The 27,315-nt window shown below is 43.7% G+C and overlaps 1 protein-coding gene across 1 annotated transcript in view; it reads right to left on the bottom strand.

The window, feature by feature from the left end:
- The window catches only part of LOC126327009 (luciferin 4-monooxygenase-like), an 87,347-nt gene that overhangs the window by 45,006 nt on the left and 15,026 nt on the right, over positions 1–27,315 (bottom strand). The window contains exons 2-4 of the mRNA XM_049995818.1: positions 21,531–21,741; positions 9,800–10,097; positions 4,046–4,229 (exon numbers count right to left, since the gene is read on the bottom strand). Coding sequence (XP_049851775.1) covers positions 4,046–4,229; positions 9,800–10,097; positions 21,531–21,741 — 693 coding nt within the window. The remainder of the gene's footprint in view (positions 1–4,045; positions 4,230–9,799; positions 10,098–21,530; positions 21,742–27,315) is intronic.

The raw sequence follows: 27,315 nt of genomic DNA, 5'->3' as shown, positions 1-27,315 counted from the left end.
CCAAATAATAATATAGCGGGTTGACTAATATTCTAAGCTCGTGAACTGTATAGAATTCATGTAATACGTTTGACGATAGTTTTATACAACATAAGGAATTTGAATTAAGATAGGAGTTTGAGCAAAGCCAGTCAAAATGAGGATAATAATCACACATTAATATCAGTATAAATGGGAGAAATATTTAAGAATAATTACACACGTTGACTGGTGCAGAGCACGGGTCTTTGATAGACAGAAGGCAATAGAAGAGGGGAAAATGTAATGGATTACATGTTTTTCTTTTGTTTTGTTTTGTTTTAGGGCGCAAGAACAACTATAGAACACGAAGGCAGACAGGAGTTAAAAAACGACATAAAACAAGACAGCTAAAAAGGTACGTGGAGAAAGGGCTACAAAAGACACCATACAGAAACGGAGGTCCAAAACTAAAAATTAAATGGCCTTCGCCATATTGCTTTGACGGAAGAAAAGTAAAACGCGGTCGACAGCCCGCTCGTCATTTGCTGAAACGGCCGATATCTCAAATGGTAAATCGAAGGCGATGAATTATATGGACCACAAGTGACAGACATATATATATAAAGAACGCCGAGCAACGAATGAAAACTAAATAGGTAATGACCTTTGGAATGCTAATGGGAAAGGGATTGGGTTGATAAATGTGGCACCTTGCTGTTGTCTGTAGTTGACAGCACATTTTCAAGTCATGTAATTGTGTTGTAGTCACTTGTTGGTAAATTAATATACGATCAGAAAGTTGCTGCACTTCTCTCGCTATTAATTGTGTTACTCGTAGACTGTATAAATCTCTTCCATTCAGCAACTGCTGGCGCTTGTCAGAGCGAGCGTCAGTGAGTAGAGCCACTTACCACAGATCAACAGTATACTTTTCAAGGTGGGTGTGAATATATCTGACCGAATGGGGCTAATCATGTTCAAGTCTAGAGCAGTAATCTGAGATAATTGGTCGCTTGTCTTAATTGAAGTGTCTGAAGTTTCAAAACGTATATGTGCCATACTTCCGTTGCAGAGGGATATGGTTTAAATCTTGGGAACGTTAGGAACGATGAGATTGGGGTAATTGATTGATACCCTTCATGCTGCGAAAAGACAGCCAGTGATAGTGGTCACAGTAAATCGCCGTTGTCGAATACATATTGACAGCATGTTACACTTGGGACAGGCTCTTCAGTGTGATAGACAGTTGACAGCTGAAGCTGTCGAACTCTTTTACATAATAGCTCATATAACAACTGCAGATACACTCGAAAAACCAAATCAAGAACGCACGACGAAGGAATTATCGGAATGGGATGGAAATCGGTAGATATAATGTACACATGCTGACAGACAAATAATTACAGTTTCAGAAAAATTTGAGGATATATTCAAGAGATAGAGTTTTTCAGATTGAACAAGTCAATTACGGGTTGCCGCACGGTCTCAGGCGCCTTGTCACGGTCTCTGCTGCTCCCCCCCCCCCCCCCCCCCTCCCCCTCCGCCGGAGGTTGGAGTCCTCGCTCGGGAATCGGTGTGTGTGTTGTCCATAGCGTAAGTTAGTTTAAGTTAGCGTAAGTAGTGTGAAGGCTTAGGGAGCGATGACCTGAGCAGTTTGGTCCCATGAGACCTTACCACAAATTTCCAAAGAATTACGGGTTGGTCCACCCCTGGCAATTATGTAAGCAGTTGTTTGGCTTGACACTGACGGGTAGAGTTCTTGGAAGTTCTCTTGAGGGATATTCTGCCGAATTATGTCCAATTGAAGCGTTAGATTCTCAAACATACAATTGAAAGGCCCTGTCTGTAATGCCCCAAACGTTCTCAATTAGTCAGAGGTCCGGTGACGTTACTGACCAAGATAGCGTTTGACAACCACGAAGATAAGCAGTAGAAACTCATGCTGTGTGGGTGCGCGCGTTACCTTACTGAAATGTAAGCCCAGGTTAGCTTGCCGTGAAGGGCTACAATACGGGGGCGTAGAATATAGTCGACGTACCGCAGTGCTGTAGGGATGTCGCGGATGACAGCTACAGAGGTCCTGCTGTGAAATGAAGCGACACCCCAGACCATCACTCCTGGTTGTTGGGCCGTACGGTGGGCGCCTGTCTGGCTACCTTTTGGTGCGTCTGCAGACACGTCTTTGCTCGTCACTGTGGTCAATTCCTTGCGGGACACGTCACTCAAGACAGCTCTACTACACTCAATGATTACAGGCCGAAGTTCTGTCTGGGGCTGACCCAGACAGCGGTCGGACCTGCCTGTCTCCCGAGGTACGACCCGAGAACTAGAAGTGGCGGTGACCCTAGAAAACAATTTTATCTGTGACTACAGCTCTTCTGTACTTAAACGTGATACACTGTTCTTAACCCACTTCATTTAACAAGAAACACCAATTTTATACCATTAAAACACCATTTTTAATAATCCGCAATTTTTCTCTCCTCTGCAACGCGGACGCTATTAGTTCTAGAGAAAGAATGGGAGGACCTTTATTGTAGAATATTTCATTCAATTAAATTTTGTTGTTGTAAAGACTTTGGTTAGATGCCGCTTATTCAAGAAAAACGTAAAAAAATGACCTCTCAATAACACTTCCCCACACGCCCACGCTCACACCCCATCGATAGGGATTTTTAGTATGTTGTTCGTGATACTTTCTCCTAGCGCTGTACAAAAATTTGCGACTACTTGACTTTCAACCCTATGCGATCTTTTTTCATCTTCTTTGGCTGGGCTTGGTTCAGATGGCTCTAAGCACTATGCGACTTAACTTCTGAGGTCATCAGTCGCATAGAACGTAGAAATAATTAAACCTAACTAACATAAGAACATCACACACACATCCATGCCCGAGGCAGGATTCGAACCTGAGACCGTAGCGTTCGCTCGGCTCCAGACTGTAGCGCCTAGAACCGCACGGCCACTCGGGCCGGACTGGCTGAGCTATATGTAGTTTTGTCGACTACCAAATTTCGTATTAAAAGACTGGGTAACAGCAATGCTGGTACTGAGCTAATTTCAACTTTTAAAGAGAAATTATATATTATTCGTTCCGTAGAGTGGACACTAATCATGCTGTGCCTCTATATCATCCGCCTGACTGAAAAGGTGCTAACTGGAAACGACGCCTTATGGGAGACACTTCAAGTGTTTCCGTCTGCTCCGGAATTTATCACCCTCTAGGATTGTTTACTCTTTCGTTTATTTGGATTTTCTTTGGATTTTCTCTTGTTGGGTGGGGGAGCGGCCTCCTGTCTTTCCCGCCTTTTCAGGGGAAGCTTTTAATCTGTTATTTGCTAAACGAGACGCGTCTCCTTTACGAAAATTCTTTCAGGATCCTCAACATCTCTGTCTGACACACGAGGAGTTCCTGCGAAGGATTCAACCTCAATTTGTGTCATTTGTGTTAGACATTTTTTTCCATTTTGGTCTGTTCTCTCTAATCTTGCAATTGATCCTGAAACCTGAATGTGTATCTGCTCCCAGTTCTAGTGCAAGTGTTTGATTATCGCTGTTTACACGACGTTGTCGTATCTTTATGGGCGTCCATCCTATTGCTTGGATGAGGGACTTCAGTTGATGATATATGTCAGAAAAAGTACCACCACTGCTGTATCTTGAGAATGCCTTCATTGCCTCACACTACTGGCTTCGGCGACACATTGCCGCCATCCTCAGACCCCACCACTGCCACAAACGTATTAAATTTCCCTGGCGCATTTATTGTGGAGTCCTTGTTACTAGTACACGTGGGCTTCCTTTTCTCAGCAGTCTCTATTCGACACCGTGTTGTCCCCAATGTCTCCAAGGACTGCACAATATACGCGCCAGGGAAATCTAATACACTTTCGGCAATGGTGAGGCCCGAGGATGGCGGTAATTTAACGGCGGAACTAGTCGTGTAAGACAATAAACATTATTATTATTTCTGTTAATATAACAAAATTATTGACAACCAACAGTGATAAGTGTTTCACACAGGAGTTTCTGCACTTCTGTGCAAGGTTTGGATGTCAGACGCGTCGGCCGGTGCGCTACTCACGTGGTACTCGCGACACACGCGGGCGACCGTGCCCTCGTGGAAGTGCGGCAGGAAGCACGTGTGCAGTCCCGCGCAGAGGCAGAGCAGGTGCGCTATCAGGCCCGAGACCCAGGACACAGGCGTCGTGGACACGACCGCCTCTGGCCGCTGGCCGCTCGTGGCCGGGGCGCTTTTCTCTCCCAGGCTGCAACCCCAGTACTTAGTTCACGTTCACAAGTCTAAAGTCACCCCGGAAATTAAGAACTTGTGCTTAAGAATAATTACCAAAGGAGATACGCACAAACCTTCTCAACCTGTTGCTGTATCAAGCACCACGGAACTTCTGCTAGGACATTGTTACGACTAGAAATATTATAAGATTCCAAACAAAACTCCAGTTGAGTTGTGACGTATAACATACTGTGAGCCTCAGGAATTAGGTGGGAGTAGAATTTGGCTGCTGGTTCTGTTCAAAAATGGTTCAAATGGCTCTGAGCACTATGGGACTCAACTGCTGTGGTCATTAGCCCCCTAGAACTTAGAACTACTTAAACCTAACTAACCTAAGGACATCACACACATCCATGCCCGAGGCAGGATTCGAACCTGCGACCGTAGCAGTCGCACGGTTCCGGACTGCGCGCCTAGAACCGCGAGACCACCGCGGCCGGCTGCGGGTTCTGTGACCGCGGACATTTAATTAAATGCAATTTAATTTTGTATAATATTTAACATACAATAATAAGAGCGCATGCATGAAGATGAACAACGACGAATTAGGGCTCCGTTTTCTTAAATGATCTTGACATCTGATACGAGGGCGTGCTGAAAAGTTGCGCCACCGATTTTTTTTTTATGAGGACTCTTAAGGCTCTTTTTATATACCGCACATTTATTAAGAATCTATACGTTTATTATTTATGCCTACATATTTATTTCTCAACATAGCCATCCTGGAGACGAACGCACTTCCCCAACGAGAGAGCAGTACGTTCATATCGTCACAGTAGAATATTTCACTTTGTTGATAAAATCACAACCTTCACCACAGCTTCACTATCAAAGTCGTCTCCGCGGGTGTTCTTTAAGTTCTGGAAACATTAAAATCGAATCGAGACAAGTCGCTACTGTATGGAGGATGATCGATGACAGTGAAGACGCATCGGATTGTTGCAGAACTCGCAGCGCACACGTGTAATTTTGCATTGTCATATGATGGTGATCCACGTGTGCATGAACACCTCGAATGTATGCTTTCAGAAACGCGCTGTACTTCACGCACGGACGTAGTTGCGTTACATACATCCATGTTATATGCCACAGCCGGCCGGTGTGGCCGAGCGGTTCTAGGCGCTTCAGTCTGGAACCGCGCGACCGCTACGGTCGCAACTTCGAATCCTACCTCGGGCATGGATGTGTGTGATGCCCTTAGGTTAGTTCGGTTTAGGTAGTTCTAAGTTCTAGGGGACTAATGACCTCAGCATTTAAGTCCCATAGTGCTCAGAGACATTTGACCCATTTGTTATATGCCACAATTTGGATCTTTCTGTCGGTAGAGGGTTGTAGTTTTCGTCAGTCAAGCAGGGAAGTCGACCGAGTAACGTGCATGATGTGTGGTACTTCAGCCGATGTTGAGAACAGAATAAAAAATTAGGAGGTATTACTTTACGTTGAGTCCTCGTATATTAAAAGAAAATTAAAATCAACTCGCAGTTCATAACAATATGTAAAACTTTTAAAGCGATACAACTGAGCATGCAATTGGTAATGCTGCGTTCACTATAACATTTCTTTCTCATAGGAGTCAACTTTGAGGAAACACCGTACAGATACAGACAACACAGAGAGACATACTCTATGTATAGTGAGACGTTAACCAACGTACATCTTATAACAGGATACGTATAAAAGCAGCTTCAGTAACAGTGAGGTTTATCCATAAAACACAATTCGTCGTACTAATCAGAGCTTTACAAAATTCGAGCCTCGCCGTATTTCTCTAAAATACGGTTCACTCCTACAACAAAGTTGTCTACAGTTTACAGATCGAACAGCGGCATCGTCGTGTTTCATCAACTGGAACCTTGGCAATTCAGAATGCCATCACAGACTCGACGATGAGCAAACAAAATGACACTATACACAGCCATTCAACCGTCTTAACTGAAACCCCTCTCCTTATAACGCTAACCCGGCTGCCATATCTTTTGGACGTACGGGGACAAACACGGTCCACTGCTCCAGCCAGACAGCGCCTCGTTTTGACAGCTGGCTACACCCAGTCTTTGAGTTTCTCAGCCCCACTGCCACGCTATCCAGGGGGCGCTCTCGAGCTTCTTCAGAGTGTTGTCGTCTTCTCTGCTGCCTGTTACACAGCAGCTGACTCCCTCAGGCCAGTTGTCGACCGTGGCTCTCAGCGCTATGGAACATAACATGTGAGGTCATCAGTCCCCTAGACTTAGAACGGCTTAAACATAACCAACCTAAGGACATCACACACACCCATGCCCGAGGCAGGACTCGAAGCTGCAGCACGCAAACCCCAAGGCGCCGCGCCCAGACCTGTCAGCAGCTACCCCCTCCCAGTCCAAGTCGCCGCTCCAGTTCCGCACTTCCAGCTGCCCTTAGCTGCCCTACACCGCCACCTCAAAGCTCGGCGTTGGGCTGGGTCTGCCAGTTACCAGTTACCGCGCCCTCTGCGCTACTGACGCGCACTACAGGGTGAAGCGGGATTTCATGTGTGCTATGAATTAGCTCATTCACGCCACTATCCGTATTACACAGATTAGCCCACCGTATAGAATAAGGGAGCTACACAGCAGTTTGTAATCGTTGAGTACATTTTCTTTTTTAATAAAATCTTTTGTGTTTGTAACCATGTCACTACGCAGTATAACTATGGACGCACCTGTTTCTACTGCAGCCTGACTTCATCAGAGTGTTTACTAGTGGTGGTTACTGCTTTTCGTAAACATGGTTTTTCACAACTCTTGTCATAGCCTTCTATGAGTCCAGAGGTGATTTACTAGATAACGTTTTCCTAGGTAATACACGTATTGGAATGTACCGTTTGGATATAAAATAAGTCTAAATATCGTATCAATTTCAGCTCTCCACATTACACCCACAAAATGAGAAGAGGGTGTCGCCGGCAGTTTCTGTTGTAACTATAACATCATATACCTACCACAACAACAGCCGCAAGAAGTTGCTGCGTTTGCATCTAGGAGAGTTGACTGTAGTACTCCCCGGATACGCACTTCGTCCCCATTTTGTAGGCGGTGTCCAGCGCTACGTAGAAGAGATCCTCGAAAAATTGCCCACGTCATGGGGAAGAAGAGACCAAGAAAGTAGCCTTTCTACCATATGCGGGGCCTATATCTGCCAAGATCAGCAGAATCCTGAAGAAACACAATATCAAGAGTGTGTTCTGCCCACCTAACAAGATCAGGACGCTCCTTGGAACTGTCAAGGATGATTTGGGGTTAAGTAAACCTGGTGTCTACCATATACCGTGTGAATGCGGGATGGCTTACATCGGCCAAACTACAAGAACAGTTGAAATAAGATGTAAAGAACACCAGAGACACACCAGGTTACGATAGGTAACTAAATCTGCAATAGCAGAACATTGCCTTGACCTTGAGCACACCATGGAGTATGACAAAACTAGGATCCTGGCTCAGACCCCCCGATTCTGGGCTAGTGTCATTAATGAATCGATTGAAATCAAGATGACGGAGAACTTGATCAACCGAGAAGCAGGATATCAGCTTAGTACTGCGTGGAATCCTGCTTTGGAACTACTACAGAAACAACGGAAGGAAGTTCCATCCTCCAGGAATGAACTACAGACGTCCAAGGGTATAAGTAACGGAACAGAAAGGCATACGCGACACCAGGCGGCAGCAAGCTCCTTGGAGGATGGCCATCATAATATGCAGCTCCAACAACAGTCGGATGCCACAGGAAGCGCACCTCACAGGCGCATACTGGGTTCAGAAGGCCAGGACAATGGCTCGGCCACGAGGGAAACTCGCCGCGGTCGCGGACAGCATAAGGAGCTTGAGCAGAGCCATGATAGTGCTAGAATCGCGCCTATCGGGCGCGGACCCAATAGGGAACGCCTTGGGACGTCCGATACCTCAGAAGAGAGCCGCAACGGGCGCGGACCGAAGAGGAAGCGCCTAGAGACTGATACCACCGACAGAAATGGCCACAGCGGGCGCGGACGGCATAGGGAGCACCACACACCGCCCAGGCATAAATATGGGACGAGGTCAGCTCGCCAACCAGTCTCAGGGAACACCTGATGAAGACGCCGAGTTACGACGTCGAAATATCGTGTTGGGAAGACGCGGACCACCGGCAGTACACCCGATTTTACGAGGTGTCAGCAAATCGCCGGGAAAGTCTTAGAAATTACACTATGGGACTTAACTTCTGAGGTCATCAGTCCCCTAGAACTTAGAACTACTTAAACCTAACTAACCTAAGAACATCACACACATCCATACCCGAGGCAGGATTCGAACCTGCGACCGTAACGGTCGCGTGGTTCCAGACTGTAGCTCCTAGAACCGCTCGGTCATCCGGCCGGCGGCATATTTTACACTACAAGATGCAATGAATACACAGAGCTATTAAACGGCGTTTTGTGCACTTTGAGCCATTGCAGTCGCCGTGTGTGGTTCCACACACAGGATTATTCTCGGTTCGTTGTTCTTTGAAGAGAATACAGTCAGAGGGCCTGTCAGATGTACCATGACACCTGCGCGTTATCGAGAACTCCTTGCACAGCACGTGATTACTGTTTTGGTAGAGCGCAAATGTGTGGTAATCACTGTTTTCACGCAAGATGGGGCAACACCTCTCGTCGCTAGCCCAATGAAAGGTGTGCTTAATGCAACCTTCTAGGAAAGTGTTGTCCCCATAGGTTTTTCAAATGCGTGGCCTGAACAATCACTTGATCTGTATCCAGGTGACTTTTAGTTCAAGGGATATATAAAAGAACCTGAAGGCCAGTGTACAAGAACACTTTGCTCAGATTCCAGTGGAAGTGCTTCGAGTAACTGTCGATCCCTTCGTTTTACGGATGCAGTATCTCGTCGACATCTCCAGTGCTCATACTCAACGAACTATGTAAGCAGCGGTAAGTAATAAAATCAGCATTATGACCTTCTCACTTGTTTAGACCTTTGTGCCAAAATCCCATTCGTAATCCATTACATATGGAAACACTTCTATACGTCTTTCATGCATTCACAGACCCAGATTTTCACCTGGTGGTCAAAAGTGACAAAAAAAAAAAAAAATCTGGAGTAAATCAGATCCGCGTTAACGCATTAGAATATCTTCTAAGTTCCGCTTTCATACGATAATTACAGCCCATACTGGAGCTGTGGGAGTTGCTACACTTCAATTATAACCACCTGCTACTTAATTTTATTTGTTTATTTTTTAAGTGCAAACTTTACACTAACTTTGGAAAATAAATAAAGCGAATTCGCTGTACTGGAAATAAATGTATACAACAAATCCAAAGCAAGGAACAAGTGAGACACGGAATAAAACTGTTGACAAAGCGTATCTTGCAGAGAGGAAAAGATGGAAGAAAAAGAAATCTGCTACCAGTATCAGACCTAGATCTACGACGGAGTAAGTTCGTCTCAGCTGTACGTACGTAACACAAAGAAACATCGTCAGTCGGGAAGCGGGACAACGAGAAACTGAAAGCTATTAAATCTACCTTAGTAACAGAGAGGATGAGTGTACCTGGCCAGAGCGCAGACGGTGAGCAGCCCCCGGTGTGAGAGCATGACACCCTTGGGCGGCCCCGTGGTGCCGGAGGAGCACAGGATGGCGGCGCACGAGTCCAGCCAGCCGGCCGCGTCTGGCGGGGACAGCGCCTGCAGCGCCCGCTCCGGGTCTGCGTCTCGCTGCAGCCAGCCGTCCACCTGGGACAGCGGCAGAGCGGGGCACCCGGCAACCTCCCCCACTGCCGACAGCGCCGGCTCCTGGCTCACCAACAACTTCGGTCTCAGCATCTGCTGCACCACCAACGTCAACTCGTCTGCAACAATGCCAATGAATTTCACTTATGGGCATACTTGTTCGGTTTTACATTTATTAGACAATGTTCATTGTTATGCTGACTTATGCAACTAAGATGTTTCGATTCAGTTCAGTTTGTTTCAAAAATGGTTCAAATGGCTCTGAGCACTATGGGACTTAACATCTATGGTCATCAGTCCCCTAGAACTTAGAACTACTTAAACCTAACTAACCTAAGGACATCACACAACACCCAGCCATCACGAGGCAGAGAAAATCCCTGACCCCGCCGGGAATCGAACCCGGGAACCCGGGCGTGGGAAGCGAGAACGCTACCGCACGGCCACGAGATGTGGGCTCAGTTTATTTATTTTACTTTAGTAGGTGTTTTCTATTATCAGCAGTTGCCTCTTCTCAGATGCTACAAATTTATATCCCGCCAACCTTCTTCCAATAGACATCTCATTTCCAAGGCTTTGGCTACGATGGGCGTTTGAAAAGTCCGTGCAAAGTCCGAAAGGTGGCACCACCGGCGTCTATCGAGGTCATGCTTAGTTAGTAGCATATATGGAAAGCGCGCACACCAAGTTTCAGCAGTATTGGTCTATTTCTTTGTGTTTGACATTCGTGTGAATCAAGGAAATCGAGTGATTGTCAAAAATGGACGAAAAAGAATTTCATGTGGTGATTAAACATTAGTTTATGAAAGGCAAAACACCTCAGGAGACTAAAGAGAAGCTTGATAAACATTATGGTGACTCTGCACCTTCGATTACATCAGTTTATAAGTGGTTTCCAAATTTTCGAAGTGGCCATATGGGTACTAGTGATGCTGAAAGTTCTGGACGCCCTGTGGAGGTTACGACTCCAGAAATCATTAATAAAATCCATGATATGGTGATGGATGACAGAAGAGCTAAGGTGCGTGAGATTCCTAGTGCTGTGGGCATCTCGAATGAACAGGTTCATAATAATTTGCATAAACATTTGGACATGAGAAAGCTATCCGCAAGATGGGTTCCGCGATTGCTCACGCTTCACCAAAAACGGAATCATGTGAAGTGTTGCAAGGATGGTTTGCAGCTGTTCAGGAAGAATCACAGGACTTTAAGTCTCGTTTCGTCACTGTAGATGGAACGTGGATACTTTACTTTACTCCTGAGACCAAAGAACAATGTAAACAATGGGTTACCAAGGGAGAATCTGCACCAAAAAAGGCGAAGACCATTCCGTCGGCCGGAAAGGTTATGGTGACTGTCTTTTGGGTTTCGCAATGGATAATCCTCATCGCCTATCTGGGAAAGGTAAAACTATTACAGGTGCATATTATTTATCATTACTGGACCGTTTGAAAACCAAGTTGTAAGAAAAACCCCGGCGATTGGACCGCAAATAAGTCCTTTTCTATCACGACAATGCACCAGCAAATACCTCAACAGTTGTGGTTGCAAAACTAGTGGAAATAGGATTCCAACTCGTTTCACAGACCCCCTATTCTCCGGACTTGATTTCCTCGGACTACCATTTGTTCCCAAATTTGGAGAAATGGTTGGCGGGAGAAAGATTTTATTCAAACAAGGAGATGATATCAGCAAGTAATAGTTGTTTTGCAGACTTGGACAATTCCTATTATTCGGAAGGAATAAACAAATCAGAACAGCGTTGGACGAAGTGTATAAGTCTAAAAGGAGACTATGTTAAAAAATAAAAAAGGATACCCCAAACACGTATGTAGTTTTTCTATTTGTGCACGGACTTTTCAAACGCCCCTCATACAGTTTCTCTCCATGTTGTCCACGGCCTCCTTCGGCATCTTCTGTCTGGCGGACACCAGATGAGCAAACACTGCGACCATCGTTGTTCTTCCCCGTACCACATTACAAGGAACCCCTTGACAGCGAGGTCGGAAGTTCAGTCATTAGTAAGGATCGTTTGAAACTGTTCTGTTAACATCTATGATAGGACAAATATTAGCTGCTAATGACTCACCATATCAGTCAGGAGGTAAGAGAAAATGAGTATCAGGGAAGTGCAGAGATCAACTTTCTATGGGATGTATGTATTACACTTCACCAAACGGACATCGTCGACATTCAAGAAATGTTCAAAACAAACCATTAACATGCGCCATCAACACCGAATGAAAAATGGATCGCCACAGTGATCACATACGTCGGCACAATCAAGATCAAAGACGAACTCCTTCAAAGTTACAAACCGTGCAGGATGATGAGAACCGATGGAATGTACTGGCATGCAACCCAGTGCAAAACAGTCTCTAGTGCAGATGATCGTGAAACTGTCTATCTTTTACGTCGTAGCTGCAGATAGTGTGATAATATGTTTTATAGGCACGGAAAAAAATCCAGAGGCTGTTTGCCCAGTGGCTGCTGGTGGTATGAACTGCAATGTGATTTTTCAATTTCTCCAGGCGTATTTTATGACGAAATAAATCTCGGGTGAACAGCCTGGTATGAGTGTGCATACGACACTAGTGTCCTACGCACACTCATACCAGGCTGTTAGCCACAAGCAGTGCTCATACCATAGTTGTAGTTCCCTTACGCCCATTTCCCCACTCTGGCTTCCTGTGACGTACACATTCCCTACTTCCATTGCAAGATCATTCACACGAGAAAGAAACGTCGGGGGCAGAGCACCTCCAACTTCTAGCAACGCAATAAATAACTTTCCATCCGATTTACCATCCAGATTAACAGTCGGCATAATTTTATACAAATACGTTAAGGCATTGATGATAGCTGATCTTGATACGACTCTCTTCGTACCTCAGATTTCCAGGTCTCCTTTGATATGTATTTCCTCTTAAAATCCCAATTGGTCTGACTTGAAAACAAATTTCTTACTGAACGATGGGACAAGTTTGTTTATTTAGTTTTAAAATTTTCGGGCCGATTCCGCACTTTGCTGTACGTTGTCGAGTTGACACTAAGTTTGAAATTTCGCTATCTTACGCCTTCAAATTCTGTAACGTTGTTTGAAATTATGCAACCATCAACTTCTTCACTTTAAATCACTGCAATCTATGTCATGCGCAATTTGATGTGCATAACGCAGTAGGCCACTATCATGCACATCCTGTAAATAGCATCCAGCATCCTTGAAACGTACGTAAACACCAGCTTTTGTAACAAGTGAGCCTTGTCCTCCCTAAGTATGTGTAGTTATGCACTACACGGTCATATTACTGCCGACTTAATTGGAAATGGGTTCAGATTTTATATATATGCTGCTTACGATCTTCCACGTACGTAATTATGTTGAGTGTCCGCTCCTTTGACAACGACTGTCCTTTACTAAGTTTCACTGGGAAGAGATTTGTGGCTCGCTGTCCGACAAGCGCTTACCGCCACCATTGTACCCCTCATATACATTGGGCGCACAGTCGATCCTATGCGTCACGACGCATTCCACTGCCTCATCTTGCACAAACGCTAGTATCTCATCTGCCACTCCCTCACACTGCGAAATTCCTTGGGTTCATTTCTGACGAAACGCCAACTATGGCTACTGTTGTTGTAGATATAGTGCAATGTTTGCTTTGTTTATCGTTGCCATTGCTCTCCTTTGTTTCAGCATCACCAGCACTGCAGCGCTGTCCTGAGTTACTCGTTGGCTAAGCAGTTCAGCTACACTCCGTAGCCTCATGCTGTGTTCACAATGAGGTATCTCCAGTCCTGCCGCTTGTTGCCATTATCAGCCAATATTGTAGCTTCGTAGCATCATTAGCCTTGCACTCAAGGGGTTCCTTGTCAGTTATCGAGCATCGGTCCCTTCTGTGACTGGGTCCATGGCATCTACATCTATTCTTATATACTCATTCCCTATTCGATCGAAGTGGGTTGCTTTCTGCTCCGTAGTAACCCATTCATTTCAGCAGCATTAATTCTTCCTCCTTTGTCTCTCGTTCAATGTCAGACACACTGAGCCGTATATCAGAATGCTTTCAACCACAGCGCAGAGCCCTACTTTCTTTGTTCGTACGGAAATGTGCCGGCTACAAAACAGATCATTTAATGAGCTAGTAGGTGCCTTCGCTCGACTTATGCTATGTGTTATATCGTCGTCACACAGTCCACTCTTATCGATTAGTTGACCGAGATATTTGAATATTTCCACATTTCTTAACGTATCAAACTCAAAATCCAAATCCTCATCTTTCCCACTTTCAACAACAAGATATTTTGTTTTATCCATGTTGACTGTTAGTCAAATAACCTTTTACTGTCTCATTTGACACATGGCATCACTTTTCTTCAGAGCCATGAGTAATTGATCGTCGGCAGAGAGTAATGAATGTAAACTTTGATGCTATACTGTTACATCTCAACTTTTGTACTTTATCTGTTTTCATATATTTTGGATCTGTTTTCTGCAAACTATTACATAGGTCGCACATGTCCAGTAATCATAACGTGCAATACTTTATGTTGTGTACATAGTGGTAAGGAATGGTAATAGAAACTGTTGTTGATACAGAGGGTGTTGGGGGTATAAGTGCAGAGCAATATTACGTAAGTATTTACGTCATTTTTTGATTCATAATTATAGCTATTAGGAATAGTATGGTTTTAGTTTGGTTAGTACCTCCAAGCACACATCGTACAAGCAACCCAATGATGTTTATTTTCCCTTGGCCAGTAGGAAAGGTACTGAAGCGTAGTCACCTAGCTGAAATACGGATAGTGCATACTGACAGTTCACTCTTCATGGCATAGTTACGATCACGCAGAAAACATCAAGTACGGAATACGTGATGTGTTTGTAGGAAGACTGATAGACGCAGACAAAAGCAAGTAACTCATTGAAGTGGGTACCAGTTATTACAACATCTGCACATGACCACTATCACGTTGTGCAACGAAGAATCGATAGGGAATGTTTAAAATGCATGCAAATAAAACCAACTGAAATAGAAGGAATACAATTAAATTCATAAGGAACTAACCTTCAGCTTGAATGATAACGTTACCAGTGAAATTTAAAGTTGCCTCTCATATTCGTCAACGTCCATTTCTCATGTTTTATACGCGCAGCAGTTTTGCTACGACTGTCTGTGCCCACTAATCGATATCGCTGCTGTAGCCAATACTGGATCAGCCTTGATGGTTTGCCGTAACACCTTTCTTCAGACTAGCTGTTGTTCGGCCAATAGGAATTCGAGGTGGCCAGTGCTACTGGCACGGTCTGTTCAGTTCTGCTGTCGTTTAGTATGTTGCTTGTAAGGAGGAACCGTGCCTCCTCACAGATACATCTAGTGAGAAAGAGATTGTCTGATTACAACCAGGGTTTGTATGTAAAAATATATATCAAGAATAGCGACCTGCATTCCTCTGTGCACAAATGAAGAGATGTGTGCTTGCTTGGCGTGCCGTATTGATGCAAGCTATTCACGTCTGTTCTGAGACATTATGAATGGTATTGTGGGAAAAGCTATGTCGATTAGTATTGCCCAGAACTCGTCTTCTCTATGCCAGGCATTTGTTTCCTTGGCGACCTGTGTAACGCTGTAATTCATTCATTTAATGATTCCTTGCATTTTCATTGCTTTCACGAATCCTTTGCGAGCGAAGTCTCTTTCAAGCTATGATACAGATCCCACCTGGTCCATGTAACTTTAACTACGACCTTCATGTAAATGAATTTATCTTTGGGTTGCAATAATCAACAGTGTTAATAAATCTTCCTGTATTCATTCACACATTTTCCCAACATTAAACTGAGAGTAGATAATTATACAGCGTTTCTTTTCGCAAAGTCATGTGGTCATGGACTTACATATTATTCAGCAGTGAGGATCCAACTGTGATCATTTTCCTTCAGTAAGAGAATCTACTGAGAATTGTTCTCCACATGTTGCATTTATTTAGTCAGCATAAGAGTTGTAGCTCTATTTTTCGTACGTTTCTTACAGGTGATAGAACGAAATGTTCCGCAAGATCTATAGAGCAGCAGATGCTGTGTCCTATTCCACACAATTTTCTTCTACATTCCTTAAAAGAATTAAAGAATTAGGGGAACATTTGTGTCAACGTCCTGTAAATTAAACCTGTTTTGATACAGGCGGTACCTGGGCTATTATTGAATAGCTTCGGATCTTCGGTTTCAATGCATGCCACAACTGAAGTAATTCGCCATCTATCGGCTGTGTTACGCATTACAGTATGACGTGACCGCTCAGAAGGTAGCGAGCACTGGAGTCACAGGCTTCAAAATGGTTCAAATCGCTCTGAACACTATGGGACTGAACATCTGAGGACATCAGTCCCATAGAACTTAGAACTACTTAAACCTCACTAACCTAAGGACACCACACACATCCATGCTCGAGACAGCATTCGAACCTGCGACATAGCGGTCGCGTGGTTGTAGACTGAAGCGCCTAGAAGCGCCGGCCCCAGTGTTGTCTAGTGAGGTACACAGCTGGCCGTTGTCATTTGTGGATGTTGTTTTCAACCAAGCAAATGAAACGCGACATCATAATGCAGTTAAAGTTTCATTGCCAGTCTGTTTGATCCAAAAAAGATGGACTTTCCGTCGTGTTGATGAAAATGCCAGTATCAATCAGTCATCCATAGGTTGTGGACACGCAATAGGGACACATGTCAGTACACAGCGCGAGCTGGACAAGATCAGTGACACATTACGTCGTAATGTAAAAAGCATACTGGAGAAACAACGGTTTCAGTCACGGTTACAGTGGTGTTGTTCTGGGTCTACTGGTCAGTAGACCCGGAAGAAGGCTAGTGTAAACGTGACCGAAACGTTGGTGTGTCGAGTGTAGCTTTCTTACGTTATGACGCTGCACGATACTCAGAAAACTTTTATGTCAACTGACTCTTGCCGAAGAAGCCTACACAATTAAACTCATAAAACGTTAATCACAAAGTAAATTCTCTATAACTTTATAAATATAGCTGTCCCGCAAAATGTAAGACCAGTTTTAGAATCAGTACGATAATTTCTTTAAGGTGAGATTCTTTATATATCACTGAAATCTTATTGTAATGGCAGTTCCTGCTTTACTATAAGTGCGGGAGGATGGACGCTGAAAAATAAAGATTTGTGGGAACCAGAAGCATTAGAAATGAATTTGTAAGATCTTTGACAGGCTGCACTGGGAAGACGAAAACAGAAACGTAATAAGAATGGAAGAATTAGGGATTCAAGCAATAATTCAAAAAGGCAATCAAACACAAAGACAAAAAATTGGCCGGATGGGAGTAGGACTAACGCACTGAGGATCCTATTCAAACATAATTGTGTATACAAACATTTAATCCATTTTGGGAATCGAGGATATCGACGATTTTTGAGCGTCATCTACATTGACTTTTTTTTCCATCAGTCTACTGACTGGTTTGATGCGGCCCGCCACGAATTCCTTTCCTGTGCTAACCTCTTCATCTCAGAGTAGCACTTGCAACCTACGTCCTCAGTTATTTGCTTGAAGTATTCCAATCTCTGTCTTCCTCTACAGTTTTTGCCCTCTACAGCTCCCTCTAGTACCGTGGAAGTCATTCCTTCATTTCTTAGCACATGTCCTATCATCCTGTCCGTTCTCCTTATCAGTGTTTTCCACATATTCCTTTCCTCTCCGATTCTGCGTAGAACCTCCTCATTCCTTACCTTATCAGTCCACCTAATTTTCAACATTCGTCTATAGCACCACATCTCAAATGCTTCGATTCTCTTCTGTTCCGGTTTTCCCACAGTCCATGTTTCACTACCATACAATGCTGTACTCCAGACGTACATCCTCAGAAATTTCTTCCTCAAATTAAGGGCGGTATTTGATATTTGTATTAGTAGACTATTATTTTACTGCATAGGTAGCAGAATTTCTTAACTTAATTGACTTCGTGACCATCAATCCTGATGTTAAGTTTCTCGCTGTTCTCATTTCTACTACTTCTCATTACCTTCGTCTTTCTCCGATTTACTCTCAAACCATACTGTGTACTCATTAGACTGGTCATCCGTTCAGCAGGTCATTTACTTCTTCTTCACTTTCACTCAGGATAGCAATATCAGCGAATCGTATCATTGATATCCTTTCACCTTGTATTTTAATTCCACTCCTGAACCTTTCTTTTATTTCCATCATTGCTTCCTCGATGTACAGATTGAAGAGTAGGGGCGAAAGGCTACAGCCTTGTCTTACGCCCTTCTTAATACGAGCACTTCGTTCTTGATCGTCCACTCTTATTATTCCCTCTTGGTTGTTGTACATATTGTATATGAGCCGTCTCTCGCTATAGCTTACCCCTACATTTTTCAGAATCTTGAAGAGCTTGCACCATTTTATATTGTCGAACGCTTTTTCCAGGTCGACAAATCCTATGAACGTGTCTTGATTTTTCTTTAGCATTGCTTCCATTAATATCCGTAACGTCAGAATTACCTCCCTCGTGCCTTTACTTTTCCTAAAACCAAACTGATCGTCACCTAGCGCATTCTCAATTTTCTTTTCCATTCTTCTGTATATTATTCTTGTAAGCAGCTTCGATGCATGAGCTGTTAAGCTGATTGTGCGATAATTCTCGCACTTGTCAGCTCTTGCCGTCTTCGGAATTGGGTGGATGATGCTTTTCCGAAAGTCAGATGGTATATCGCCAGACTCATATATTCTGCATACCAACGTGAATAGTCGTTTTGTTGCCACTTCCCCTAATTATTTTAGAAATTCTGATGGAATGTTATCTATCCCTTCTGCCGTATTTGACCGTAAGTCCTCCAAAGCTATTTTAAATTCCGATTCTATTACTGGATCCCCTATCTCTTCTAAATCGACTCCTGTTTCTCCTTCTATCACATCAAACAATTTTTCACCCTCATAGAGGCTTTCAATGTATTCTTTCCACCTATCTGCTCTCTCCTCTGCATTTAACAGTGGAATTCCCATTGCACTCTTAATGTTACCACCGTTGCTTTTAATGTCACCAAAGGTTGTTTTGATTTTCCTGTATGCTGAGTCTGTCCTTCCGACAATCATATCTTCCTCGATGTCTTCACATTTTTCCTGCAGCCATTTCGTCTTAGCTTCCCTGCACTTCCTATTTATTTCATTCCTCAGAGACTTGTATTTCTGTATTCCTGATTTTCCCGGCACATGTTAGTACTTCCTCTTTTCATCAATCAACTGAAATATTTCTTCTGTTACCCATGGTTTCTTCGCAGCTACCTTCTTTGTACCTATGTTTTCCTTCCCAACTTCTGTGACAGCCCATTTTTAGAGATGTCCATTCTTCTTCAACTGTGCTGCCTACTGCGCTATTCCTTATTGCTGTATCTATAGCGTTAGAGAACTTCAAACGTATCTCGTCATTCCTTAGAACTTCCGTATTCCACTTCTTAGCGTATTGATTCTTTCTGACTAATGTCTTGAACTTCAGCCTACTCTTCATCACTACTATATTGTGATCTGAGTCTATATCTGCTCCTGGGTACGCCTTATAATCCAGTATCTGATTTCGGAATCTCTGTCTGACTATGATGTAATCTAATTGAAATCTTCCTGCATCTCCCGGCCTTTTCCAAGTATACCTTCTCCTCTTGTGATTCTTGAACAGTGTAATTGCTATTACTAGCTGAAACTTATTACAAAAGTCAATTAGTCTTTCTCCTCTTTCATTCCTTGTCCCAAACCCATATTCTCCTGTAACCTTTTCTTCTACACCTTCCCCTACAACTGCATTCTAGTCGCCCATGACTATTAGATTTTCATCCCCCTTTACATACTGCATTACCCTTCCAATATCCTCATATACTTTCTCTACCTGTTCATCTTCAGCTTGCGACGTCGTCATGTATACCTAAACTATCGTTTTCGGTGTTGGTCTGCTTTCGATTCTGGTTAGAACAACCCGGTCACTGAACTGTTCACAGTAAGACACCCTCTGCCCTACCTTCCTATTCATAACTAATCCTACACCTGTTATACCATTTTCAGCTGCTGTTGATATTACCCGATAGTCATCTGACCAGAAATCCTTGTCCTCCTTCCACTTCACTTCACTGACCCCTACTATATCTAGATTGAGCCTTTGCATTTCCCTTTTCAGATTTTCTAGTTTCCCTACCACGTTCAAGCTTCTGACATTCCACGCCCCGACTCGTAGAACATTATCCTTTCGTTGATTATTCAATCTTTTTCTCATGGTAACCTCTCCCTTGGCAGTCCCCTCCCGGAAATTCGAATGGGGGACTATTCTGGAATCTTTTGCCAATGGAGAGATCATCATGACACTTCTTCAACTACAGGCCACATGTCCTGTGGATACACGTTACGTGTCTTTAAAGCAATGGTTTCCATTGCCTTCTGCATCCTAATGTCGCCTACTTTTGTCAATATCAACACTATTTTGAGGCACAGATAACACATCTTCATTTTCACTATCCCATAGCATGTCGTGCTCGGAACCGTCAATGGCACAAGAAATTCCAGTTTTTTAAAACTCTTAACAATATCGACACTAATTCTCTCTTACACGGATTATCCACTCGCACATCGTCGTATTCTTAATTTATCCGCTCGAGTCGGCTTCACTAGACACTTTTTGAGCCAGTTGGAATAAAGGGAGTGTTACGCGGCATATCAGAAAACACTGGCGTTTAGTCAGCGTTACCAACCTGGGAGAGCAAATAGTCTTCTTGCTGTGGCTCTTGTACATATTACGTAACGATGGAACTCTATTACTCCGTGTAGACTGAGATTTTGCTGTCTCATAAAACGAACCACCCAACCAATGCTTCCTTTAAAATCCTTTAAGTCAATGTTGAGCGTAGCAGCTGAATCATTTCATAACAGACAGCGCAACCACCATTCTGAAGTTCATTGACATAAGCAATTACACCATTATCAATTTCGGGATATTTCCCCACTTCAGGACCATGGAAAAATTTGTAGCTTGCCTTTCCAGCCATGAGTTTATCTTTTTGTTTCCGCTATACCGTATTGAATTAAAATGTCTTCCTTCATGTGTATCAGCGTAAGATAACAAATTTAATTTAAATTTTGCCGTTCATTTTGATATTTCAACATTATGCTGAATTGCAACAAAATGACCTAGAAATGTGTCTGTAAGTTCACTTTTCAAATTTATGGCCTGTTGTGACAATGGAAATGTTTAATGCCACGTACCACTGCATCCACTGTTGTCCATTGTCAAGTCACTTGAAGGCCGCTCCAGTAGGAACGAACCAGGAGAGGGAATTATGGGCGATGTAATAATTTGTTAACGATGAAAACTCGTAGGGAAGGGGGAAGCCTATGCGATAAAATACGGTATGCTGCTCTAGTAAGACACGCTTATCAGTCAGAGCACCACCTGTCGACCAGCAGCTTAACCGGCTGAGGCGCCAGATTAGAAGTCTGACCGTAGTTTCCACTTAGGCAATGCTGCTGTCAGTAAGAAGAGCGAAGACGTACCCACGTCGAGGTCTGGGTTGAAGGGCGCCGGCACGGCGTTCCTGAGGAGGGTGCCTATGAGGAGCGGCGCGAACTGCGGCACGACGCGGCAGCCGAGCGCCACCACGTCCCCGGGGCCCACGCCGCGCATGCGCAGCTCCTCGGCCACGCAGGCCGCGCGCCTCGCCAGCTCCCGGAACGACAGCCGCAGATCCTGCTCCCCGGGGTACACCTGCACACAAGCAAGTACAGCTAAACACAAGTTCAAGAGCACACATCTTGTAAAATCGACTGCAACTCTCATTTTCGTCTCATTTTTTTTTCTTTACCTAGTAATTGAAAATTTCTCCAATTCACGTGATTCTATGTAGCACTAATATCCAATCGCCCTACAATAGAGCTACTAAATGTAGAAGCGTCGAGACTCATTTCTTAAGCAATTGTGACGGAAACTTTTTCGGTACACATAATTAACATCGGTTCAATACTACCATTGGCTCTGTTCATAATATACGCTTTTAATGTTGAGTTGATTCACACTTTCACTGGTGCTAAAATTTAATAAGGATATTTCAATGTATGTTCTTATAATTGAAATGTCCTTTTTTTCTACTTTTGTGTGATATTAATGTAAAATGTCATTAATATAAAATAACTTAATAACATATTAAATGCACAAGAAGACATCTGAATGTGGAAAGATGGCGGGAGATATAGAAGTATGCTAAGAGAAAATCGACATTCTAACATTTTGCGTGGTGTCTGTTTGTTCTAAGTCGTGTCTCCCTACCACTTTCGCCAAACGACACTCTGAGCGTGTTTTTTAGGGAATTGACTTGTTTGAACCTGGGACCTGTTGCTGGTAAGGAGACGCCAGACCACACATGAAATGGAGAGTTCAGAAGAGTTCAGTGAGACTAGCGATGATATAATCAAATACTTAATGATTTCAGCGGCAGCTCCACTGCACTCCCTGTAAAAGACTCTTGATACTAGCTAAATTTAGTGGAAGGGGTCCAAGGCTTTCCTATTTTCAGTTAACTGGTAGAATAACGTCGAAAAAGCAGTTAAGTTTACCATTGTAATTTTTATTCTACTCACAAAACATTGTTTATAAATTGTACTATTGGTAAAAGGAAATATTTTAATACAGGATGATAAAAACCAACTGCGTTCAACAAAAATGTGAACGAATATTCCTCTGAATGGGTTTCCAAGTTCTATAATGGATCGAAAGATGACCTATGCCATATCACATCTATAATCTAGGTTTAAATTAAGTTTCATAAAAGAGAAAACTATCAAAAATGGTCTACAGTGATCCTCAATTATCTTTAATTACTTATTTAACTTATTGTAAATTACAGTGGCTGATGTGGCTTCTCAATAATTATGTAACAGAAAAATTATCGCGTTTCAGATTTTAACTTCAAGTAGCAAATGTGAATACCACGAAGTTTAATTGACGATCGACACTAGTATTACATAAAAAATAGGGGGGGGGGGGATGTAACAGATGAGACTTCTGCAATTCTGAGTAAAGCCTTATGCGCTCTTATGCACCATCGCGTGTGTTCATTACCTTGTTAGTGGTTAGGCAGAATCAGAGGGGCGGCAGGCGGCGCAGCTCCACACACCTCGCCATCTCGGTAGCAAACTCTCTCGAACTTATCCTTACTACTGTTTACCAAAGTTGGTTTAAGAAAAAGATAACTTGTTGTGTTTTCAACCGACCAATCAGCGTCTCAGTGTTAACCTTAAGCTCCGCCTACAAAAATTCTGTCTATCCAATGAGAAACGTTATACTTTTCGTGGTGGGGCAATGTTTTTAATGTTTGCTACGTAGCAGAGGCACGTATAGTCACATCCTAAAACTTACAACTGGTGTGGCCATATTACAGTTATCGTAAGATCTACACTGTTCTTCTGGAGGGCTCTATCTTTCAACACAGGCTGGGGCATGGACCTCTTGGTGGTCGGCCGGAAATGCGGGTGCCCCATTTTCCCGCTCTTATCATAGGGCCTTCTAGCCTACACGGCTCTGCTCTGCTCTCGTTTCTCCCCTCGGAACTGCGTTTGTTTCACGGTGGGAAAGTAAGACATGCAGTTAGACGTTCTTGTGTTAGTCTGTGGTATTCTGTTTGCTCACTCGTTGATCGTATTACTTTGGTTAATTTAATGCCAGGATTTATTAGGAGCTATGTGACATATTGCCGGATCTGCTATCATGTCAGGTTTTTCATGGAAGGTGTTGGATTTGCCTGGCACCTTACAATATATGTATTGAAGTGTGAGACTGGAGTGTGGTGGTAGTGGTGGGCTGGAGGGTCCAATAGAAACACTGTTAAAAGTAAAGACTCATTTTATTTAACTTCAATACGTTCAGCGAAACAAGCATGCCTCCCTCTGTGGTTCTTGGCGGAGTTAACACAGAACGGCGGTGTCCACCCTGGATGCTGAGGCGGCGCCCTCCTGTGCTGATGGTAGGCCAGCGACCTTTGGGTGCCACAGCCGTTTACGTCAGTGGCACGTTACTTCCCTTGGCCATGTGCAGCCCCGGTGATCGTTCACTCTACACTCATCCCCGCGGCAGCACGTGGAGACGGCTGTGCGCCAGGTTCAACTGACTGCCCTCTGGCAGGAATCGGACGGCAGCTTCCGCAGAGGTGCGACACTCAACATCAGTGGTAGTAGCTGCAGATGGCAGTACTTTGGAGCTGTGGCACCAAGGCCCGTGAAGGACTCAGTGCTGGCGGCAGGTGGAGCCTGGTCTCAACCCTAGACTGCTGCTGGCGGTGTCCAGTCGTCTTGTTGTCCAGAGTAACTTCGGCGTCGTAGTGGTGCTGCTGGTCTCCAGTGACGAGAAGCGCCTCTGTCTCAAAATTCAGACTCATTTACTTGCCTCTGGCGCACATATGTTTCTCTAAAACCCAGTACCTAGTTACATCATCCATAACAAGAGACTTGCCCTGGTGTGATGACATCAACCTACTTCCTACATGGTTAACACTGCGCGGTGTAGTTCACTTCTGTGCTCGGATATCCTCGTCTCACAATCCCTTTGCATGTCACACTACGGCTGCCTGCAGTACCACGGTAGTTATTCCTGAATGTCATAACATACCTCCAGTCATCCTCTACCTCCTTCTCGTCAGTGTTTTCCACATCAACCGTTCCTCGCCCATTCTGGGGAAATGTTCATTTGTTGTCTTATCGATCCATTTTTCGGTATTCATCCGTACAATTACATCTGAAACGCTTAGATTATCTTTCATAAGGTCCATGTTGCACTTCCATACAGTGATGAGCAAATGGACGCAATTTTTTGAATTTTTTTCTCAAATTAAATACTGTTTTTGGCACTGGGTGGTTATAATTAGAGCGCAGCTACTCACGGACGTCCATTTCAGGCTTTAATTATCATATGACAACGAAACTTGGCAGATAAGTCAATGCGTTGATGCAAAACTGATTCACGCTGGAAAAAATATTAGTTCTTACTGTGGCGCTGTGCACCGTTTGTATGATGGTGTAAGTAGGCTGCTTAGGTTTTTATGTTGGTAACGCCACGCAGTTCTCTGTATGAAAATCGCTGACTGCGTTGTGTACAGTCTGTGGCTGGTTGGGTTCATTGTTGGAATATTCGCTTGCGTAGTGTTGGGCAGGTAGATGTAAACAGCGCGTAGCGTTGTGCAGTTGGAGGTGAGGCGCCAGCAGTGGTGGATGTGGGGAGAGAGATGCCACAGTTTTGAGCGGACGATCTGGACGTGTGTCTGTCAGAAAAAAAGGAAATCTGTTTAACTGTGTCTGGAACCACACGACCGCTACGGTCCATGCCTCGGGCATGGATGTGTTTGATGTCCTTAGATTAGTTAGGTTTAATTAGTTCTAAGTTCTAGGGGACTGATTACCTCAGAAGTTAAGTCCCATAGTGCTCAGAGCCATTTGAAACTTTTTTCATTTGCTAACTGTGCCTATCAGTAGTTAGTGCCTTCAGTAGTTAGAGTCTTTTATTTAGCTGGCAGTATTGGCGCTCGCTGTATTGTAGTAGTTAGAGTAACGAAGATTTTTGTGAAGTAAGTGATTCATGAAAGGTATAGGTTATTGTTAGTCAGGGTTATTCTTTTGTAGGGATTATTGATAGTTAGATTACGTTTCACTAAAAATATTGTGTGTCAGTTTAGTGATGATCAGAGTAAGTCAAGAGAGGACTGTCTGAGTACGTTCAGTTTTGCTCAGCTGTTTGAAAATCAAATAACTTAGAAGTTTACCAGCACTGTCATTCACAATTTTTCTAAGGGGACGTTGTAGTGGTATGAATTTGACGTCATTTGAAAAGCCATAACTTGAGTGTGGCTGTCGAGAACAGACGTCATGTCCTGTTAGTGAAACTGTTTTATGCGAACGGCTGTTATTACAGTGCCGTACTGAGAGAGTGTCGCCGACTCAGAGGCCTGAGGAGAGGCCCGTTGTATTCAATTGGTTTAAAGAAGATGATAATGAAATTCGGAAACACCGATAGTGCAGCACCTGGAAGAGGAAAGCGACTTATCACACTGGAAGTTATTGCTGAGGTTGCTGTTGTTGTACCTGACCAAGCAGCACGTGGCGAGTGTAGTGCTAGTGCTCGTGCAGGATCACAAGAATTATCCATCCCATGGTCCACAGTACGGAACGTTTTGTGGTCTCTGTTATACTGATACACGTACAAGTTCCAGACGGTAAAGAAACTAAAAAACCTCATGATCCGCAGCACCGTCTGAATTTGCCTTTCAGGTTATGGTAAGGCTTGACGTTTATGACATGGGTCTGGGCAGGATTTTGTGGAGTGACATTTTACACTAAAGGGTGCAGTGAAGACATAGAACTGCCAAATTTGGGGCACTGTTCAACAACGTGTTGGGGCGCGAAGAGCAATTTCGCTCGCAGTATGTGACTTTGTGTTGTGGATTCACAAGCACCTTTTTTCTCGGTTCTTGTTTGAAGATAATACACACAGAGGGCCCGTTGGTGTACCGCGACGTCTGTACGTAATTGAGACCTTTTTGAACTGCATGTGATTCCTGCTTTAGAAGAGCGCAACTTTATGGAAACCACCGCTCTCATGTCAAACGCGGCAACACCTCGTATCGCTCACCCAGTGAAAGATCTACTGATTGCTGCCTTCCACGAACGTGTTATCTCCAGCGCTTTGCCTGCAAGATCACCTGGTCTGAATCACGGTACTTTTGGATTTGGGGATATCTAAATGAAAGTGTTTACCAAGGAAACCTTCGGTATGCAGGATGGCCAGTATACAGGAAAGCGTTGCTCGAATTGCACCGCACTTGCTGCGAGCAGCTGTTGAGCACTTCGTATTATGGATTCAGCATCTCGTGGACGTCTCCGGTGCTCATACTGAACAAATTGTGTAAGCTGCGGTTAATAATAAAATGATAATTATGCCTTTCTCACTTGTCTGACCTTTTCTCACCACACCTCGTTCTTAATCCCTTACATATGGAAACATTTCTTGCATTCACAGCACCAGAGTTTCACCTTATGGCCAAAATTGGAACTATTTTCTTTCTGCATAAATCGGTTCCACGTTAACGCATTAGAATATCTACCAAGTTTCACTGGCATTCGGTAATTACAGCACGCACTGAACCTTTGTGAGGAGCTGCACTTTAATTGTAACCACTCGGTACTAATAGACATCTTTTTTATGTTCTCTTTGTTTCATCAGAAATTTTAGATAAATCAGAGATTCATACATACATCTTTACTCCAAAACGCACCCGACGGTGTATGAAGAAAGGTAATT

Source organism: Schistocerca gregaria, chromosome 2, assembly GCF_023897955.1.
Source record: "Schistocerca gregaria isolate iqSchGreg1 chromosome 2, iqSchGreg1.2, whole genome shotgun sequence".
Lineage (NCBI taxonomy): Eukaryota > Metazoa > Arthropoda > Insecta > Orthoptera > Acrididae > Schistocerca > Schistocerca gregaria.
Note: the sequence above shows the minus strand (reverse complement) of the source record. Positions and strands in the feature narration are given on the sequence as shown.